The sequence below is a fragment of the Harpia harpyja genome, chromosome 7 (genome assembly GCF_026419915.1).
Source record: "Harpia harpyja isolate bHarHar1 chromosome 7, bHarHar1 primary haplotype, whole genome shotgun sequence".
Taxonomy (NCBI): Eukaryota; Metazoa; Chordata; class Aves; order Accipitriformes; family Accipitridae; genus Harpia; species Harpia harpyja.
In genome coordinates, this window is record NC_068946.1 from 46,693,468 (window position 1) to 46,715,915 (window position 22,448).

Here is a 22,448-nt window from a genome sequence, read left to right on the forward strand (position 1 = left end):
CTTCCTTAGAAAACCTGTCCCTCAGCAATGTTTACCCTGCAATAATTATTGCTCGCATGGACACACCAACCCACAGTAAAACTTTGAAGTAATAGCAACCTAACTACGTAAAGCAAGTAGTGGAAGATTTTCTCTTAATCATCCAACCAAGTCAGTCAAACCCGATACACCCAGAGGAGCCAAGGGTTTTTAGAACTTGGAGGTACTGCATCACTCTGCTTTTTCACTGGAAGATCTTACGATATCTAAGGCTGTGAGAGGCATATTTTATTCCGTCAACATGCTACAAAGAAGATGATGTTGCTTTGCTTCCCCCCCCCCAAGATGGAACTCTGAACTTTGGCTTGTTAATGATCACGCCTTTGAGATAACCTATTTATTTAAGCCTTAACAACCCACGACCCCCATCCCTCTGTGCTTTTCTTTGCTCTATTCATTTCTCCTTAAGATTACAGGAAGGTTGCTGAAGCTGGTATATGACAACAGAAACATCTTCTCAAAATTTACTTTCCTGTCTCTCTTCGGCTATATATAAAGTAACTCAGGCAACTTCTATCACCTTCTATAGAACGTCTCATTAACCTGCCAGGGAGGGTTATTATCTTAAAAACAAGCCAATCCCTATTTGAGACATCAAGTTCATTGACGTTCACTGGTTGAAAACCAATGCCAAGTGTTCAGAGTTTAAACAAACACAAGCCATTAACTACAATTAGTTCCTTTATTGAAAACCACTGTTTCCTAATTCATGGTGCAGACTGTCACTTCCAGAGTGTAAGAAGCCATCAGAAATACAACATCGAGCGGTCAGCGGCTGAAAGAAGATCCCTTCCAGCCCCCTGCCAGTACTCCCCACTTCCTAGTGCAACTAGGATGGCCATGAAGCTGTATGGAAAGGCTAATTCAGTACAAAGGCTTGATAAGTAATCTAACAGCAGCTTTCAGTAGAATAGTGAGCTCAAGTGTTAAATACCTCAGCTACTCTGAGTGTAAACAAGCTATTTCAGTACTATAAAAAATTGCCAGAGGTTGCTTAAATGTAACCAAGCTTTAAGAAATTAATTTGATAAAACTATTTCTTGTTTTTGTTGTGTATTTCGTTAGAAGTATTTCTGTCCTACACAAAGACTGAAAGACATGCAGTCTTGGCTGCAATCAAAATGCTTATCTAGTGAAAGTGATAAGGTATTCAGGGTAAGCTTGAATGTCATTAAATATGATGAACATGGATGGCTGGCTCACATTATCAGTTGAGCTATCAAACAGATCTATAGAGTTACTGGCGTTTTTTACTGCTGGAGTAATTGATCCTTTTGTCCCCTGAGAATATTCTCCAACAAGAACTCGAGCCAAGTACATGTACTTCTTCCCATCTGCATCTGGTTTAGAGTAGGTGTCACTGGCAGAATAGCTGGCATTAACAGCAAAGTACGTTCCATTTCCAAAGTTTGCAGCTGTAGTCAGAAAAACAAATGTTTGTGAGCATTTCATTAGCAGCAATCACTTGTCTGCCATCTTCAGAGCCTGTGAATCTCTTGACAATTTTGCTTTTTATTTGCAGTAGGGAAATTTAACAAAACAAATAATTTTGCATACAACGCAGAACTATACAGATGGCATGGCAAATCAGTCCTAGCCCTATTCAGGAAAACAAGAGTTGTTTTGAAATTTGCATTACCATGCATTCCAGCATAGCTCCGGTTAAATCCACAGGTGTTAATTAAGGTTAACGACTCCTTGCTTGTCCCATGAAACAGAAGCCTCTCATTATTTCTGTTGCCATTTTTGTTATCCATTTCACGCTTTTTTATTTGGTAGGCCTTCCAAAAAAATGGGTTCTGTACCCTTTCAATCTGCAAAGTTTGAAAGTAAGGCACTTTAGTTTTCTTTAGGTTGCTGTCATGAAAAACATTAGTGTATCAACAATTCAATCTGCTTCCAAGATTCTCCTCCCAGCTCCAATGCATGTATACCAGATTATGAAATAAGTTTGCCAAATCACTCCAAACTTTGGCATGACAGACAGCAGAACCCAGCCCAAAACACAACAGAAACACTCCATGGGAAACAATACAGGACAGTTTTGCAGGTTTCTGGGGCATAGATGACATGCCTACCTGCAAAGCACACATGGCTTAAGTGAGCAAATACTGTGCTCTACTATAGCAAAACGATTTAAAGAAAGAGCACTCTCCCTTCATGCTGAAGAAACAACTGCTTAAGAGTTGTTCCAAATACCTCAACTGCAACATTAAACTGATGCTGATTAAAGTTAGTGACAGCCATAAAAACTTGTCCAACTTCAGAAGTCCCAGTGGAATTTATTTTTCCATTGTTATTAGTATCCTACATCACTTATTATCAAAGTGTTTATGCTCAGAAACAATGACACGCTTTTACCTTTACGATTTTTAACGACTGACAGGTATTCAGAAACCTTTCCTGCACATCTCCATATTCTCTTGATCCTGGTTTTAGTTCCACTATTTTGAGTCGCTGGTTTTGCATATCGTCCCACGTTGCAGGAAGCACTGTTGACTCTTGATCTGCAGAAAAAATATAATCAATCATATTTACCCAAATCCTCTGCTTAAAATGAAACACGCCCTGCTACAAACCCTTCTAAAAGCCCATACATCTAGCTTATCACTAGTGCCTACTGGTCATTGTCAGCCAAGAGTACTGCATGGGTGTTTTACCAGAGGATTACGGTGTTGTAGTTTCTAGTTTGCCACTGCAAACACTGCAAAAATTGCCATTTTATTATTTTCTTCCTTTCTGTTCTATTAAACTGTTTTTACCTCAGCCCACAAGTTTCAGGTTTTTTTCCCCGATTCTCTCCCCCATCCCACTGCGGGGGGGTGGGGAGTGAGCGAGCAGCTGTGTGGTGCTTAGTTGCTGGCTGGGGTTAAACCACAACACCTTCCCTGCAAATCAAGTTCTCAAGGACATGGAGCAAATGCAAATTTACTGAGTAGTTAATTTTCATCAACTAGGATACTAGGAGCAAAGCATCTGAACAAGGAAGGTTTTAAATTAAAAAGTTCAAGAATATACTCTCCATCTGAAAAGCAGAAGTCTTCCCTTTCTTCCCTTGTCTCATTTCATGTGAGGCCTGCTATCTAGCTGTGCTGTCAAACAGTATCACTGACTGGTGCATATGCTACAGACATCCAGCATTATAGGTTTCCTCAATTAGTAGTGACATTTTTTGGTAGGAGAACAAAAAAATAAAAAACTGAAAATATGTGCATGTGGCATTACTAAGGCACTGCGAGTTGCACAGTTACTTAAACCTGTCCACTTTCACTTTCAAGTGTTAAGTGGACAAAAAAGTTGTTCCCATTAAGATATAAAATGTGCCTGTGTAAAACTGAGTCACAGCAGGACAAAGAAAAATAACACACTGGGAAAAGTCCTGTATGGATGAGTAAGAAAAAGGTAGCTCCTTATATTGTAAAGGACCAGAAGTAAACGGAAGAGGATACAACTCAAGAACAGAAATGAGCTGAGATCAGGAGTGACAACTGCTACGAACATCTCATTATTGCTAGTAAGTCTGTTAAGAACCTCAAAACGCATTACCTACATTTCCAAAAATTTTAAATAATTGCAGGATTCTTTTATTTTCGTTTCCCAATTCAGCTCCTTTCTACATTCTCCAGAAATGTACCTGCACAAAGCTTCTAACAATATTTTGCATATTCTTACCATTTCTTACTCTGACTAGGCTGCATGCAACCTGATTTTAACATGGGAATGTCAGTCTTTCAAGATGCTTTTACTTACCTTCAGATTTATCAACACGTATAATTGGTGTATGTTTTCCTTGGTCATCCACAGCATATCTAGCTTCTATATTCACTGTGTATTTTTTCTCATCAATGATGACTGAAATATCTTTCTGCTTTCCCATGAAAGCATTTTCCAAGTGCATATTTGTGAGACTGTCAAAGGGCACATAGGAATCCTTTTCAAAATATTTCCACTCAATTAAGTTTTGTAAAAGTTCTGCCTTGATCTCTTCCTGTTTAGCAGCTTTTACCCTGTGGATCATTTCTTGAATAGTTGAATAAGCAATCCAAACATCTTTCTCAACACCTGAAATTTGAATAGAGGTACTATCCAAACAAAGAGCAATTTTTAATTTCTTTTGTAGGTTACATAGTTCCTCACTCTCTGCTTCACCAAAATGAAAGATAGACTCATCTATGATTTCTGTTTGAAACTGTTCCTTTAAAATTGCACTTTTCAACCAGTTTTCAGCTTCTTCCACGTTCTTTTTGTTTTCACCACAAATCTGCACAACAGCCAGGTCGATTTTCTCTTCCAAAATTGCTTTGCTTTTTTCTTTTGGGGAACGTTTCTCAGAGCTCCAGAATGCTACATTGAAATACACAAATGTTGTAATGAATATTAACCATTATCAGCTGGTGCTAAACAGATTGATCTATAACTTGTATTTAAGTGACATCTACTTACACGTTAACTTGGAAAGCAATAATTTGGCTCCTCTTTTAGCAGGACTTTCTCTTTTCTGCATGCTTGTATGGAACACACTCAGCAGATGTGGCTGAAAGATGACAACTTTAATAGTTTTCACAGATGGAGCAGAATTACTTCTTGCAAAGTCAGTTATTGCATCTATCATGTTGTCAGCTACTACAGCTGGATCACGGCCTGCCTCACCTGAAACAAGTTATAAACATTTTGCCTTTAAAAAGCGTTAATAACTGTTACAAATGGTCAAAACATCTTTAAAAGAACAGTTATGAACTTACCCACAATCACTTGGATCATAAACAGGTCAGAAAAAACTTCAGGCTGGAAATTAGGGAAGGTTTCTGCTTATCAGGAAAAGGAGGTTTGAGACCACCTTTCCAGCAAGAGAAAAACGGAAATGTACTTTTGTTGATGTGGCAGCTGATCAGGTTATGATGTAGATGATACAGCTTGGTTACCTAATAGGCCATGGGCCTGACGCTCAGTGGCCCAGTAGCCAACTCTTTGCTCAAAAATCAAGTCTGGTTTTATTCATGCAAGAAGTCCCTGCATGCATGGGGCCCAGTTCTGGATTCTCTGACTCCAGGGATTTCTACTGAACTAACTGAAAATAGCAAGAGAAGAAAAAGGGACAATCTGGCCTTCTTGACAGGTTCACATTCCACCCGTATAACCTACTTGTCCAGCTGCTAGCTAGAGCTGCATCATCAACTGATTTCAACAATAGAGAAACAGCTCCCTGGATGTTCTTTGATGAGCTGCCCATGCAGATCAGGCTGCTGTAACAAACATTTATGGTTCTCCAGGAAGTATAGACATACCTTTGAACCCCTGTCAGCAAGGAAGCATTGGCTCTAGAGCACTCACACTCTTTACATACTAGCTGACTGCAAGGAGTGAAGCTTTCTAGGTCTTTGCAAGCTTCTAATAACAGTTTTAAAGTCTGCAGTTTTTGAATACATTTTCACCAAAGAATAACCTCTCCAGATAAATCAAACTCATCAGTTGAGCCGTGAGATCAGCAGCATCACATGCACTGAACCCATTTCAAAAGGGAGACACAGACCTGTTCCAATTGCCGGGAAGGTAACAGAGGTGTACTGCTGTAATTCACACTCCTGAAGCACTTTGGAGACTAGCACCTTGATATCATCTTGGGCAACAAAATGAATTATTTTTTTGCATGGCAGGCTTCCTGCTTGGGTGGTGATATAGCTCTTGTTAGGTTGTGAGGCTGAAACATAAGTAGGAGAACGTAATCAATCAACGATTATCCACAATACAGATGTGTACTAATCCTCATTAGGAGATAAGAAACAATGACACATATTCCCCAGGATAAGCGTCAAGTCTCCATCCACAAACTGTGCAACCCCCTCTCTCTATTTTCACTTTCAAGGCACAAGGATTCATTTTATGTTTGTACAATATTTGCCGCCTTTGGCGAATAAATTTGGTGTGCACCTTTATTTGTCAGGTTTGCTGTCCTGGTTTCAGCTGGGATAGAGTTAATTTTCTTCCTAGTAGCTGGTATAGTGTTAAGTTTTGGGTTCAGTATGAGAAGAATGTTGATAACACACTGATGTTTTCAGCTGTTGCTAAGTAGTGTTTAGACTAAGGCAAGGATTTTTCAGCTTCTCATACCCAGCCAGCAAGAAGGCTGGAGGGGCACAAGAAGGTGGGAGGGGACACAGCCAAGGCAGCTGCCCCAAACTGGCCAAAGGAGTATTCCAGACCATGTGGCATCATGTCCAGTATATAAACTGGGGGGAGTTGGCCGGGGAAGGGGGGCGGGGGGTGTGGCAGTGGATCGCTGCTCAGGAACTAACTGGGCATCAGTTGGCGAGTGGTAAGCAATTGCATTGTGCATCACTTGTTTTGTATATTCCAATCCTTTTATTGTCATTTTATTATTGCTATCATCATTATTAGTTTCTTCCTTTCTGTTCTACCAAACTGTTCTTATGTCAAACCACGAGTTTCACCACCCCCCCCGCCCCAATTCTCTCCCCCGTCCCACTGGGTGGGGGAGAAGTGAGCAAGAGGCTGCGTGGTGCTTAGTTGCTGGCTGGGGTTAAACCATGACGTTTGCTCTGCAGACTTGGAGAACTTCATGCAGACTAGCACTACAGTCTGTCTTCATGCGCACACAAGCATGCCATGTACCCTCAGGCCACCTAGACTGAATTACCCTCGTAGCCTCCATAACAGAGGTTTACCTCTTATCTACTCCACATAATTCTTTTCCTTTGATCGGTCTTCCAAGCTGACCTCCACACCAGTGTCTTTCCTACTTCCCTTATTTTGTGGGGTTTTAAACCACATACTTGTCCATCGTTACTCCCCAATTCATTATATTTGCTGTTCACTAGCTGAATTTGGTCTACAAATAAATGCCTCCTTTAAGGCAGGAACCCAACTTCACCAGTTTTCCCTCTTGGTCACAGAGAGGATGTGGTAGTAGGTTGCTAGTTAAGCCAACAGCAAACATTTTCTCACTTGGGAATGACAAAAGGAATTGCAGGTAGACAGTTGCTTCCAGTGAGGTATAGCTTCTCTATTAACACTTCTGCCAAGATGATCCCTTGCTCATGGCTCTGTTCAAAGTAGACTCAATCTGTTTTTATCATGGAAAGCTTTATTGGAATAAGAGGATGCAATAATGAATAGATTTAATTCTTTACATATGCTTAGAAGCCCTCTCTTCATTACAATTTTTCCTCTTCCTTCCCTCTTTAGATGTTTTACAAATATCACATGAACTAATTAAAAACTAGCTGATGTAACACAGTGCGTAATACAGAAGGATGTACAGTAGGCACTGAGAAAGTATTCCAACAGATTCCCTGCCATGCATGAACACCTTCAGAAAGGAGGTCAGAGATGTTGTAACCATACCTTGTTGAGCACATTCATCTTCAACTGCTTTTCCAGCACCGTTCAGAATTGCTCTAGACACACCTTAAATGAGAACAGGCATATGAATCCACTGTTACTACTGTTAATGCCATTAAAGTCCCATCCAAGGCAGAACTGTGTACCACGTAATATCTAAAATATCTCAATCCTGGTAACAGTAAAGGTTATAACTGAAAAGCACCATTGCCTAAATTTTAGGCTTATGCTTTTCTATTCAAAGTGATGTCTAAAGTACCTAACAAGTTTCACTGAGGTCAAAATTTCTGAGGCTTGTCTTCTCCTTTAGTCCGAGAGACGTTCTATAAAATGGCTTTATAGAACAAAACCCTAAAATTATTGGTTTCCCCTGCTGCAAGAAAACATGCCATCCTGTAACATGGATTAACAAGCAAAAAAGTTTCAGACACTCCCTAACTGAACCTTTGTACCCTAAGAAGCAAAACAGAAGCCACACTATGAAACAAAAGGGTTTGAAACATTGGAAAATATACTTCCTACCCTCCTTATCCAGCTCTTCCAACCAGACATAATACCGACTAAAATACCTGTTTTGAGGCTGAAGGTTTGGTTTGTTATGTTTACAATGACATCTGCCTCTTCCTTGGTAATATCACCTTCCGCCACCTGGAACACGATGGAGCCAATTGTCATTTCATGTACATTCTGTGCTGGGGCTGAAGAGGTACCAGAGAAAGCTGCAGGAAAGAAATACAGATGCTGAGCAGAAGGGAGCAATGAGATAAGAGATAAGGGACTTATTCCTGGGTACAACACCTACAGAGACCACAGTTTGGCTCCAGACTCAGCCTGTGAAGAGGACTGCCTGCCAAGTTAACTGAAAATCATTCCGTCTCTCAGCAGTCTCTGATCAACCTTCACCTATTCCCATCATTACTATTTATGCTGAGATGGCAGAAGAAACTTGTTTTGCTGCACAGCTGGTATACAGACACTACTTTGTGACATTTTACTGTATAAGCCTTTGCAAAACTCCAAGGTAAGAGAGCAGCAAACTTTCCAACTCTCACTCCCTTGCTCCTCTGTCTCACAGAGTTTTCAGGCAGATTCTCTACTGCATGACAGGAACTTTTTACCTGTATGTTATTTGTAAAAACTCAATTAAGTTTTCAACATGTAACTCGTTTTCTACACTCTGCAGTTGCATTAGGCTGGATAACACCAAAGATATTTCAGTTTGGTTTTGCTATTCATCTGAACATGTAACAGATTTAACAGTATTCCATAGAGGCCACTTTAAGACATATAACCAGGAACTCACCTGCCTTCCCAGGACATGGGAAGACACCAACCTGTTCACAATCTAATCAAGTACTGCACCAATAAAAGAAAAAAGCCTTACTTGTGCCCTCGGCCCACGATAGCTTCTGCTGTCCTGATTTGTAGGGGCACTATCCTGATAATGAATCTCAGGTACATTTTTTTTCTTAGCACCTCCAACACTGTTTCAGACATTACAGACACTCTGCCTGAACATACTGTATGCTGCCTTTACAGCAGCCACTTTGACTGCTACTTGGACTTTGGGAATGACATGCTCACTGTCCTGGTTTCAGCTGGGACAGAGTTAATCTTCTTCCTAGTAGCTGGTATAGTGTTATGTTTTGGATTCAGTATGAGAAGAATGTTGATAACACACTGATGTTTTCAGTTAGTCTAAACATTACGTAGCAACAAGTCAAGGATTTTTCAGCTTCTCATGCCCAGCCAGCAAGAAGGCTGGAGGGGCACAAGAAGGTGGGAGGGGACACAGCCAGGGCAGCTGACCCAAACTGGCCAAAGGGGTATTCCAGACCATGTGACATCATGCCCAGGATATAAACTGGGGGGAGTTGGCCAGGACAGGGATCGCTGCTCAGGAACTAACTGGGCATTGGTCAGGGAGTGGTTAGCAACTGCATCGTGCATCACTTGTTTTGTACATTTCAATCCTTTTATTACTATTGTCATTTTATTATTGTTATTGTCATTATTAGTTTCTTCCTTTGTGTTCTATTAAACTGTTCTTATCTCAACACATGAGACTTACCTTTTTCCTTCTGATTCTCTCCACCATCCCACTGAGGGGGGAAGATTGAGTGAGCGGCTGCATGGTGCTTAGTTACCAGCTGGGATTAAGCCAAGACTCTCACCAAACAAATACCTAAATATCCATTTTGACTGTTACTTGGACATTGGGAATTACATGTTCACCAAACGAACACCTAAACATCCATAATAAATGCATTCCCTGGAATATTTAAAATAATTTAAAAAATCCATCAGGCACACAACTTCTGTGAAACAAGCTTACCTGTGCCTTGGCTAGCCTTATTTGGAGAAGTCTTCTGCGCTTTAACATCTACAGTATTTCCACACCTCTTCTCAAGTTCATCTGAAAATACCTAGAGAAGAAAATTACAATCAACCCCTGTAGAAGTCTTTAGATTACACAGTAGAAATTAGGTTTGAAAAGTAAAGTTAAAAAACATTTAGAAAGAGCTTAATGCAAATTACTTCATATCATCTCCCATAGTGCTGATGGCAAGCCTTGACACACTGTTTTTCTCAGAGAGCTAGGTTATTTAGTGTGAGCAACAGACAGAAATGATAAATAACTAAGTCAAAGCCCTAGTTACCATTCCAGAAGGATAGATTAACAGATGGCATCCTTACACTGAGAGGCTAGTTTACACTCTAAATCAAGTCTTGCAGCTAATGCACCCTTCTCTATGCAAAATAGCTCAGGCTTTAGCACAGTAGCCTTCAAGTTTGGCCTTTGAAAATGTATTACCTACTGCACAAAACAGCAGAAGTCAACAGATGCAGAAACACTTATTTGGACATTAATTCACAGTGCGACTGCTCTCTTTTGAGAGATTCATGTGTGAGATGAGTAACTTGAGCGTGGATATAGAAAATTTGTGCTAATGTGATAGTGAAGAATGGAGGATGTGGAATACTGATATGTTTCTACTGGAGAAGTTTACCAGCACAGCAATCCTAGCATAATTATTCTTCCCAAAAAGACACTAGCACTCCATTGAAAGCACTCCTTTTCCCAAGAGCAAAGGTATCTATGCATAAGTTGCAGCAAATTTATCTGCAGGCAAGTCCTACGTACTGAAGAATTAGGTGAGTTCATGAGATAAAGAGTAATTACACTTTTGTCTATATTGCTGCCAGGCAACATAAAAGGACAGGAAGGGAGCAGGGCTGTACAGGACAGGCAAATGACCATGAGGGGTAGAACCAAAAAGAGAACTTTCAGTACAGACAAGAGAGACCGCCAGAAAAATTTTTCTTTAGTATGAGAACAAGCACCCTATGGATTCTTTGGAGATCATCAGATGGCCAAGTATCATGAAACAGACCCAAATAAACCAGCATATAATAGAGACAGAAAAACATGGTAACTCACCTGAATATTAGCAGTGTCTTTTGGATGCAACAGAAAGTGAACTTCCTTAAGAGAATTTACTCCATTTTTACTACTGAATTCAAACACCTTGTCAAACAGTAATTTAGCAACAACAGACCTTGGGAATCCCAAATTCCCTGTCCCAATCGCTGGGAAAGTAATTGACTTTGAAGATAGTTCCTCAGCAATCTCCAGGCATTTTGTGATGATACTGCCCAGGACCTGTAAAGCACAATGATTTTTTCAGGTACTGAAAGTAATTTTTTTTCCCCAGTATGTGCAATGTAGCACTTTCCTTTTTAGCTATCTCTTGGTATTAAAATACAATAATTGCATACATCACAAGGAACATATTAGTCAACAAGGGATCAGCCACACAGTTAAAAAAAGAACAGGCCAAACTCTCTCATCTTCTATGACACTGTCCCCCATTTCAAAGGAAAAGTGGCCTTAAGCCCACTACAAATCCAGTCAAATTAGAGTTCAGACAAATAAAACCCCTCATACCTTTCCAGATGCGTGCCTCTGGGACCATGCAGGTATGACAGCATGCAGCACAACACTGCAACCTAGATTGTAACCTTTTGTTTTGAACACAGATCCTTCCCGACGTGTTCTTCCTAGGCTTTCTTCTTTCAAGCCCATTTGAAGCATTGGCCCTGCCTTGCTTAGCAAAGCTTTAGCGAGCGGCCCTTTATCAAGCTGGAGATCTTTGGCAACACTGATGACAATAATGTCTGTCTGAAAAACACACAAGCAAAAACTCTAGCTTTTAAGTATCAAATTTAAATTTTGCACTGATTAATTCAAATACAGCCTACCTGCCGATTTACAAAGTAAATTTTTGGGACAGCAATCTGAGAGTGAACAAAGTTTTGGAATAAACCAGAAGTTATGCTCAATTCTAATACCATGAGTCTGCCTGAAGCAACAGAAAAGCCAAGTTAACAGTGAAATTCATTTCAACCTGATGGGAGAAAGTTAAAATTCTGCATTCCTGGTCTACTCATTCTACCTCCATTTGAAAAACATTTACGCAAGTTCATTTTCCAAGCAAAGCTCAGACAAAAACAAAAAAAAACCAAAAAACAAATAAATAAATCTGTGTTCACTGAGGTAAGCAGAATGTCTTGTGTATGGCTAGTCCAGAGAAAAAGGAGAAGCTGAAAACAAACAAGACTGGAGGAAAGCTAAGGAGAAAAAAGTGAGAAAACCAGTAATTTATAAGGGAGAACAATACAAAGTGCTATGAACATTGTGTCAAGCACTATATTCAGCTTCTCAGGAAGGACCTCTATACACATTTTAATGTATATTCTGCCCTAGCCAACTGGAGGAGCTGCATGCACAAGCTGTGGGAGGCATCCACTCCTGAAAGGATTTGCTGGCCACTATGGAAAGGGTTCTGAAACGAGTTGCTTTCGGTATTGGCCATCCCAGTAAAGTAGCTATCAGACAGCTAACACCAATTCAATACCAGAGGCAACTGCAAATCAATTAGTGAAGTTGGTTCTCCACAGAAAATGCAATAGCAACTGCACATTTCGTGCCAGTGTTTACCAATGACATAATGAATAATAGTTGCCCGGATCAATATGCTACAGATGCAGGGAGAATTAGACTGGCTGTGGGCCCAGGGCTCAGACATGCATGTCTGTGCTGCCTCAGGACCACAGTGGATCTGGAAGCACCCAGCCACTCTCATGCGGCAGGGTACTCATGTTGACTGACACTTTGGCTTTTGCGCTAGTACCACACTCTTGTAATCAGGATTTCTGGGAAGGTCAATGCTGCATGCAAGTGGTTCCTGCCCAGCAAGGTAGAGTCAGGGGGGTTCGGAACCCTGAACCATTCCTGCTGACCCCAGTTGCTTCTGCTATACTGTAATGCCCTGTATGCCACAGGGACCTGTGTGCCTCTGCTTTAGTAGATGACAAAATGCAATGCTGCGCAGCCATCTGTAGCTATCATGTAAGACAGTCATGTAATAGCAATTCTTAGTATCAGCAGTGATAGCTAATTTCAGTAACATATCAAACATGTTACGTTGCTAATTACAGGTGATGGTCTAAGGCTGGTCATTTTGGGGGGTTTTTGCGTTGGTTTTTTTGGGTTTTGGTTTTTTTTTTAAGCAAAAAAAACCCCAACCCAAAACACTTGATATTTTAAAGGTGTATAATTTAACACACTTACTGTAGCATCCTCAATGCTTCCTTCTTTCAGCATGATGTCAAGGCCTTCTTCAGTTGTTACCAATGGGAAGTTCTTGCTATTTTGAGAAATTTTGCTTTTCCTAGGCTGATGAACTGTACTGGTCTGATGCAGTGACCTGTAGGAAGGTGAATAACCTGAAAACACTTCTCTCAGTGCCTTGCTGAAAGCCTGAATGTTATTTAGTGCAATATCCACGAGATGAACCTCCTTCAAGCTGCTGTCCCCCATGGATTCTTCCAAGGTCTCCTTGATGGAGGATACAATCGAATATGTACACTCTTCCAGCGGGAAGCCAAAAATCCCTCCGCTTATAGCAGGCAGAGCTATGGAACGATGATTAAATGTTTCGGCTAGTTGCAGACTCTTCTTCACTGTCTTTCTTAACAAGAACGCACATTTTTCTGCTTCATCCTTCCTCCACCTGGGCCCAACAGCATGAATGACGTTCTTGCAGGGGAGTTTCCCAGCGCCCGTGATAACTGCGCAGCCAGGCTGCAAACTCCCATTCTTACTCACCAGCTCGTTGCACTCCTGTTGCAGCTCTGGACCAGCCGCTTTTAGCAGTGCCTCAGCAAGGCCACCGATGTGTTTTAAGTCTTCATTAGATGCATTTACCACAACATCAACAGGATGAGCGCACAAGTCAGCTTTATAAACAGCTATTGTAACTCCACCTATGGTCACCTGCCTATAGGGCTTACCTATATTACTATGTTCTTGCTGGCCTTCCAGCTGTTCTTCTGACTGCTCTTCCAGCCTGACTAGACACTTAAACTCTTGTTTTGCACTGGCAGCAAAAAAGCGTTCTCGCTCTTTGAAATACCACTTGGCTCCTGGCTCTCTAATTACCACACGCTTATAATGCAGGCTGGACAGAATTTGCTCAACTAAGGTGACTCCCTTCAGCACTTCTCTTCTTGGCCCACTCAAGGATATAACTCCACATTTCTTCTGTGTGCTAAAGTCAACTTGCACACCTTTATTCTGTAAGTCACCCCAAACATTAATCTTCTCTTTCTCAAAAAACATTATGACAGCCATGGGCCTTCCTCCAATGACCTTTTGTACTTGCGTGTTTTCATCTATAAAGTTAAAAAGTTCCTCAAAGGCTTTTGCTACTGCTTGAGAACAACCAGCAATGATGACCTGACTCTCTGCCTGAGTGACTGTTACGGCTTCATTAGAGCAGTTTTGCTTGGTGAGCATCCTCCACTCCTTCTTCTGGAGGACTGACTCATCCTCCAAAGTAATGGTTTTGTAGCCCAGTTCCTTCTTTATTTCTTCTTCTGCTTTTAGGAGATCTTCAGGAGTGCTCCCTTTCAAGATGATAGCTTCTGTGCCAAGCTCATAAAAGGCATTAATTTGTTTTGACATAAACAGGCTCTGTGACATGGTTTCATTATCAATATGCTCTAAAAACTGGAAAATATAAGGGTGGATATTAACTGTTTTCTTTGCCATTTTGCGTATATTATCTAATATTTCCCCTTTTACTTTATAAACTTCCTCAGGCACTCCGCATAGGTTAATTATCTTCTGCAAACGATCATAAGTTATCTGCAGGGCTGGGAACTCTGTACAAATTTTTTCTTCAAGACCAGTAGTCTGTAAAATTGCATATTCCCCTGGACCCAATACCACCATTTCTTCAGTTCTTTGCTTTTCTCTTTCAATTTCTCTGGTGGCCTTTTCTATCAGAAACTTCAGTTCTTGTTCAACATTCTTCACAACTTCTTTTTCACCTACTAGAACAACTAAATCCTTGGAAATACATGGAATTATCAGAACTTCATCGTGGGTAAAGCTGTTCCTAATGGCTTCCCACACCTCTGCGCTTACTTGACATGTAATTGCTTTGTACTTTGATATGCTATGTGAAAATGCTGTGGAAACATTTTCATTCCATGTCTTGATCAACCGAGATACCAATCTCTTCTGCTCAGACAAAGTAGCTGAAGGATGCAAAGTAACTTTTGGGTCTGCACAGTGGGGTTCAGGCCATGTTAGCACACAATTACACTTTGCCATTTCACAAGTTATTGCCTCAATTAGCCTATTATTTCTCTGCAGGTAACACCAGATATACAAATCCAGAGGCACTGTAATTGGATCTGGCTTCTTTATTTGTGGCCCACCCTTTCCATATAGAGCTGTTCCCAGCGAGATGTAGTAAGGATAGACAGAGATTGGCGTTTTGTTGAGCGAATGCTGCTTTGCCAAGATATTGCTTACATCTAAAATGAACAAACAAAACACCAAACAATTAATGCTAGCACTTACAACCAAAGATTTTGGTTTTTTTTTTTAAACTTTGTTTTCTACATAATAGTGTTTGTTATGTCTAAGCACAGTTTTACACAAATTTTCCCCCCTTCCCAGATACAAATAATTCCAAATTATTGAAGAGTTGCTGGTTTTAAATGCCAAAAACTAAGTTAGAGAGAGACAGTTAAGAACCAACACTGTCCACCTCCAGGAGGAGGTATGCACAGCGCTGTCGCTGCCCCCACTTCTGTTATATGCTGTACTTGAAGTGCCCAACTCAGTAGTTGTCTGGGCTACTACTCAGCAGTATCAAGTCACAGCTCCCTCGTTCCCCCCCAAAAGAGCATCTATTTTCTTCAACTTCCCTTCAGCTCTACCCTTTGCTGCAATGCCTCCAGCTTTCCCCTTGTCCTCCACCTTCTACAGATGCTCAGCACCTGCTCTCCAGCCAAAAAGCCATCCAAGAAATTGTCCTCAGGTGAGCCAGGCAGCGCACATTGCCATAGGGCAGCTGGTGGTGAAGGTGGGGGGGGACAGGTGGAGAAGTCTCCTGTGCTACGTGGGGCTGTGCTTTCTCTATTAAACTCAAACTGTAACCTGAACTGTAAGATCAAGGCCTGGGTGAAATAAACTGTGCATAAGAAGGAAAAAATTCTATGCCTCATGCCCAGCTGGTCCAAAACTTAAGCTTGCACTCCAGTTAGCTGCTGTCAAAGCACCAGATCTGCTGTGTCATGAGGGCAAAGTAGGCATTTCTCTAGAAAATCCACATTTTGACCTTTAAGTGAAAGGGTCTCAAAGAAATAAGGGGTTCTTATTTCTGTATTACCTTTATGGTCATTGAATGTAATGATAGCTGCATCTTCATCAGGCAGCTGCTGAACATTCACCACTTGCGCACCTCCGTTCTTCTTATTTTCAAAGTAGACGGTTATATAGTCACTGGGTGTGTTAGGTGGTATATTTTCAGCCCTAACGCTTTTTGTTAGCTCAAGGCACCGTGCAGTAATATTTTGTTGCTTTGCTCTGTGGTTTTCATTAAGCTTTTTAGCAAATTCTCCTGCAGCTAGAAAGAGAAGGGAGAAGGAAAAAACAAAACAAACAAACCAACACCAAACCCAAGATCAAATTAGTAGCTTGCTTTTCTACTACGATGTTAGCAGACTATCACTGTGTACACTGACCAAAGCACTGAATTACAAAGCATCTACCAACCTAGAGGTGCCCACACAGCTACTTCTTTCCACATATTCAGTATCTGTCAACTAGTATTCACTAACCACATGGCTGATCACAATTGTTGACTACAACTACCATAGCCAGAATTTGTCACCAATTTTCCTACTGACTACCACTGGGTCTCTTTAATCCCAAAAGAAAATAAGATCAGGTTCATTTTGGGGCTATGGCTTTATACACAACTCATCAGACATAAGTCAACCATTCAAATTTGGATTCTTTCAGTTTTACGATAAACAGATTCTATTTTGGGCTATTTTTTCCCCCTGTTATCATCACAATAAAAGACAGTCAAGTCACTTTTATGTCTGTCAGGCAAACACACAATTAATTTTTTTGAGCATCTTATTTCCTAAAGGCTACACCAAAAATCTGTGACTGTACCACAATATGAGAGGCAAATAATTTCTGACTTCTAAAGCAGAAAACCCTACACCTTCTTAGAGACTAAAAACTTCTTTGGTTTAGTTATACCAAGGACTAATCCCTTCACAACTTTAAGATTTCTGAGCAACTTCATTCTTACATACTACCAGTAATATAACTATTCCCACAAAGTTGATTCAAAGTGGCGTATAACTTGTTTTCACCATGTTCTACCTTCTAAAGAGATGTACAATTTTTCCACACAGGAGACAGAATTCTCTCTTCTTTCCTGCCCCACCTCCTCACCCAGAATCAAGCACACGTAAAATCACCTTGTCCCTAAAAGGACTCAAGTGCAGCAGCACTCAAAGAATCCTAGAACCAGTTCACCGCTGTCAGTTTAATTCAGTTCTCCTGGTAATGTGGTGCTGTTATCTCTACAACATCACCTATGGCATTGGCTTACAGTGTTTCTGAATCTGGTCTTATCATACCACTTACTGTTGCCCATGTCCTGGGATGGAATTTGTTAATAATATCAACCATAAGTCAACCAGGAAGTCCCCCCAACCTCTCACTGGTGAGAAGTAGGAGCGGACAACTCTCCATCACCTGGAAGGTGCCTTTGTCATCAATCACTAATAAGGCAGAAGAGAAAGCGTATGGTATCAAACACACTAAAAAAACCACAGTGGGCACAACTAGCTGAACAACTAGTTGGTACTGCAGCACCAGGCAAAGCATATGGTGTTAATTCCACGCTTCACATAACTGACAGCTGGCACTCTGCATAAAGACAGCATCCCAGGGTCCTTCCAGCCCAGTATCCTGTTTCCAGCAGTGGGCACAGGAGGCATCTAGAGAACAGCTGTAAGAAGATGCTGCTGCCCTAATCCTCTCCCAGCCTCCAATCTATTACAGTAGCTTTCCCAAGCCTGATACAGTCTGTTTAATAACCTAAAAAGCTCTGTTCCACGTACTTGTTCAATTTTCCCTCAAATCCATACAAACTTACTACACATGTAACACCTTTTGGCAAGGAGTGCCTTTATCATCGATCTGTTCTAAGACCAAGTACATCCTTTTGTTGCTTGAATACAGTTATAGTTTGGTTTTAGTCCTGCCTGTTCTATTTACTATCCAAATAAGAGCTAGCCCTCTTCAGACTTACACTAGCCTCTATACCTTACAGAAAAAATGTATGTCATTAACTTTAGTAGAGTAAATCCTCATTTAAAATAACACAATATCAGATTAAACCTTAAACCTATGACAGAAAACATTCATTTCCTGCTTAGTCTCCCTCACACGCACACAAGTAGCTAATAAGAAAGATCCGCAACTCTGACTCCTTCTTACCAGTATTTCCAGTAAAAGTAACTACAGCAGCACATATTTCAGGTATCATTTCCACACTGAAGTCACCATCATCTTCTGACAAGCCACTGATGTTCTCTACCAGCATAATTAACATGCAATCTTTTACTGTCTCCCGCACATTTTCAAGCACAACTACAGTGGAAGACAAGGATCCTTGAGAGTCCTCCACTTGGCACGGCTCCTGGAGAGTCTCCACTTGCCATGGCTTCACAAACAGATCAATTTTCTTCACTGAGTGATGCTTCCTCTGCAAAACTTCTTGGGCATCTAGTTCCACAGGAAAACAAAGATGTGATCTTCTCTTCCCCTCCCACCACAGCAGAGCAACATATTAAATTACACTCTACTTCAAAAGTCTGGCCAGCCATATTTTCCTCATATCACAGAAGAAACAGAAATAAGGCAAAACTACATCAAAAGTTGGGTCAGGATAAAAGCTGCTCTATGATCTAGATGTCCCCAGCCTCCCCGGGGGGGGTGGGGGAAGTTACTTTTTGAAGTGCTACCTCCTTTCTACTGCCCTCAAGTGCAAGAAACTGTTCTCCAGATTAGTAACATCTAATAAATAGCAAATAAAGAAAGGGTTTTCCATCCTACTTGTGTATCTAACAAATATTTAACTATTAACTATTTAACTATATTTGACTATGTTAAATATTTAACTGTTTCTCCTGCATAAACAGTTTCCTCTTTTTGCATACATCCTTCACATACTAGCAAGTAGCCAACAGCACTTTAGTGTGGAGAAAAACTACAGATAAATTGAGGCTACTTTAAAATCATGTTCTCCACAGAGGTGAGCATTCACCTCTCTGTCTTACAAATACATAATATTTACTACCTCTTTTCCTCCCAATCTCCAAAACCCCGGCATTTGAAATGAATTTGAAAAAAAAATACAACAAAATAATATTTACCCATGATCTGCAGTTAATAGTGTACTATGCTTTATCCAGTCTCCTGAACTAGAATTAAAGCTTACTTATTCTGCAGTGCTCCTGACGTAATTTCTGCTGCCTTATTCTCTGTAAGCCTTGATCAAGCATTTGGGACAGGTCTAGAGAACCACTTCTTTCCCTGTGGGTTATTATAAACACTGCCAGAAACCCACATCTGCATTGGATAGACAGGCACTTTTGCTCCTTTTGCATCCTGTCACTCTTTGGGAATAATACACCATTTCTGCTGAAGCAATGCCCACAAAAAGATCCAGCACCAGCAAAGGCCCATTTTTCAGAGGGAGCTTTAGTAATATAACACCTGTAAGATACGATCATACCCTCCTCATCCTGAAAGGTGATGATCATTTGCTGATCCTTTTTGATGTAGGACTCGATGGCCCCCCCGCCAGACTTCTTCTTATTTTCAAAGTACATTTCCACAATCTCATCTTCTATGTCCTCCCCAGAGGCAGTGGTTACTACTATGACAGATTTCCTAGAGGTTGCTTTTTCCGCTTCCAATTTCTCACGTGATTCTGAAATGAAAGATAGCACCCTAATGCCTTAGGCGAAAGTTAAGAAAAAAACCAAGCTTATTATCTTCCAAGCTTTCACACCACTTTTTGTTCAGATCACAGATAAGATCAGGGAAAAGAACAGGCAAATAAACAGTAATTCAGGTGCTTGGCGTTTTTTCCACAACAGCCTTTAAATCCCAAACAAGCTGAGCACATCACTAGCGTGAGCTGCCACATCAACAGGTGAAGAGAAAAGGCTTCCATTCATCACCAGGCAATGACAGCAGAAGTAATGGCTATGAAAGCTTCTTCACAAATCCACGATGAGGGGAACCATCGCTCTTCTGCCTGTGCACCCTCTCCATTTATAGTTAGAGCCATTGCTGTGGGTCACCATGGGTCTACACATGCTGGCTGCCACAGGACCTCAAGTATACCTGAGGTACACAGCTACTGATGTTCTACCACAGGTCGTCCCAGCGGGCCTGCTGGCAGCTGGTAAGGTCTGGGTGGGGACAGCCTTACCCAGAACAAAGGTCGGCATCCACTGCATACTCTCCCTAAGGAACTGACCTGTCTGAGGCAGCCAGTGAAGTGGGGAGTTTCCTAAAGGGACTCATACAAAGAAAAAAAGAAATATTTATTTATTTTAGCCTGAGATCATGATTTCTACACTACATTAGACAAACACCGCAAGCCACCCAGGTGACCAAGGCACTATTGCAGCATAAAGGTCAATGAAAACCAAAGAAGCAAGAATACGCTGGTCTCTGCTTGCTAAGTGGCATGCTTACCTGTCTTCTCCTGCTGAGTGCACACAGAAGTCTCCTTATTCTGGCAGGTGGGAAGAGACACCTGGGGTTCGTTAACTAGAGATAAATGGCAATGACTTCTCAGTTACTGGGTACTTCAAGAAGAAAAAGATCACACTTTCGTAGAGCCAGGAGCTAACACAGCTTGAATTTAGTTTCATTTGACACTGCCAGAATCACAGACTCCCATATATTCCTTTTTTTAAACCATATATTGAATGTGGTTACAGAAATACTCTTTAAGCTCAAGAAGCCGCAGGCACAATGTTAAAAAACAAACTAGCATGTAGTCATGCTGCATGAACCACTGCAAGCGGGCCCTCCCATGCACTATAGCACTATGCTGAGAGGAAAACCGTGCTGTCAAACAAAGGATCTGTTGAGGACACCCCTCCTCTGGAGGGAAGCACCTTTAGAAACCAGGCACCTCCGCAAAAGCGTTTATCGTGACGTATTCCGACTCTGCACGACATCTCTAGTTCAAAACAATAAGGAACACAGCTAAATTAGAAAATGTCAGACTGCTTTTCTAGTCTGTGCCCTCAATCTTCACCTGTGTGCCACCCTCATTTGCACAAATAAGTAAATTGCATGTAAAGATAAGTGGGCTACCTATGATTACCAAACTCTGGCCTGCAGGGAGCACACACGCAATGTGAGCCGGAACCGCAACAAAAACCACACAGAAAGTAAGTTTGTTCAGTTTTTATGCACGCCTTGGAGTTTGCTTGAGGGCTGTGCTTTACGAATTGAATTAATTTTGTGGTTTAGAAAATGAAGGAGAGTGCTGGAGGAGGGGAAAAACGAAGAGCACAGCTCAACGCCAGCCTGGACAAGCACTCGACGAGCAGACGGCTCGGTCACCGGTTTCGGCCAGCGGTTCCTGCCACCTCCCCGCGGCTCTCCCGCGGCCCTCCCCCGGCTTCTCCCGCCCGGCCTCCTCCCCGGGCCAGCGCCCGGAGCCCCGGCCCCGCAGGGCCGAGGCGAGCGCTTAAGCCCCGCACCGCGCCTCACGCAGACCCTACCTGGCGCCTCGGCCCCGCCGGCCCGTCCCACCTCCTGGAAGCGGAGCGAGAGGAGAGCGGTTACCCACGGCCCCGCTCGCCCGCCCGCCCCGCTCCGCCCCGCGCCCCCCGCCTCACCTGCGCGGGGTCGCCGTCCGCGGGCGGCTCGGTGACGAGCAGCGACAGCCGCCCTCTGGGCACCCAGTCAAGCTCGTGGACCCGCCGGTCGAGCACCCGCTGCCTCACTGCCAAAACACAGGCACCGGTGAGGAGAGGGAGAGGGCGGCGGCGGCGGCAGGGATCGCCCCCCGCCCTCCCCTCCGCCCGAAAAGCGGGCGGCGGCCATTAGCGCCCCCTCAGCCCTCCCCCCCGCCCCGGCCGCTCACCCTCGGGGTGGGCGAAGCAGACGAGGAGGTGCCCGGTGCCGGTGGCGGTCCGCAGCTCGCACTCGCCGCCGCCCGAGCGCTTCTGGCTCTGGAAGTAGCAGAGCAGCTTCTTCTTCAGGGCGGGCGGCGGCTCGGCGGCGCCCCAGTCGCCGCGCACCAGCAGCGGGAAGGCGCCCGGCCGCGGCCCCGCCATGGCTGCCTCTGCGTCCCGTGCCCCCCCGCCACACGCCGCCCCTTTCGGTTTCATTTCTTCAGCGAGGAAACCAGCGGCGCCGGGCTCCGCCCCGCGCCGGGGGCGGGCGGCCGGCCCCCCACGGGCCCGGCCGGAGGCCCCGGTCCCCCGCCGCGCCTCCTCACGGCGGGGCAGGAGGCGGCCTCTCGCCGCCCTCGGAAAGCACCGCGGGTTACGCGGCCCGCTTTGCTCAGGGCATCGGAAACGTAGCGTTGTGCTTCCACGGAGTCGTACAGCCAGCCTGTTTTACA

The 22,448-nt window shown here is 42.8% G+C and overlaps 1 protein-coding gene across 2 annotated transcripts; it reads right to left on the reverse strand.

The window, feature by feature from the left end:
- Window positions 1-707: 707 nt before the first annotated feature.
- On the reverse strand, window positions 708-22,185 carry LOC128143900 (protein mono-ADP-ribosyltransferase PARP14-like). Of its 2 annotated transcripts, XM_052791844.1 has the most exons (19): window positions 21,966-22,185; window positions 21,718-21,824; window positions 21,601-21,634; window positions 20,558-20,632; window positions 19,584-19,781; window positions 18,284-18,571; window positions 16,149-16,385; window positions 13,034-15,288; window positions 11,348-11,581; window positions 10,841-11,062; window positions 9,734-9,824; window positions 7,968-8,117; window positions 7,402-7,464; window positions 5,570-5,737; window positions 4,483-4,689; window positions 3,790-4,383; window positions 2,401-2,546; window positions 1,679-1,853; window positions 708-1,454 (listed from the first exon to the last, which is right to left on the reverse strand). In XM_052791844.1, the coding sequence occupies exons 1-19, from the start codon at window positions 22,156-22,158 to the stop codon at window positions 1,165-1,167; spliced, it is 5,727 nt and encodes a 1,908-aa protein (XP_052647804.1). In that variant the 5' UTR covers window positions 22,159-22,185; the 3' UTR covers window positions 708-1,164. The 2 variants fall into 2 exon arrangements, with proteins under 2 accessions (XP_052647804.1, XP_052647805.1); XM_052791845.1 differs by lacking the exon at window positions 20,558-20,632.
- Window positions 22,186-22,448: the final 263 nt, after the last annotated feature.

Bases quoted from the DNA above. Each gene is read 5' to 3' on its own strand.
- LOC128143900 (XM_052791844.1), bottom strand. From the start codon at position 22,158: ATGGCGGGGCCGCGGCCGGGCGCCTTCCCGCTGCTGGTGCGCGGCGAC. The intron at 19,782-20,557 runs GTAAGCATGCCA...CTTTCATTTCAG, and splicing joins CACTCAGCAGGAGAAGACAG to AATCACGTGAGAAATTGGAA. The intron at 9,825-10,840 runs GTGAGTTACCAT...TTTCTTCTCTAG, and splicing joins AAGACACTGCTAATATTCAG to GTATTTTCAGATGAACTTGA.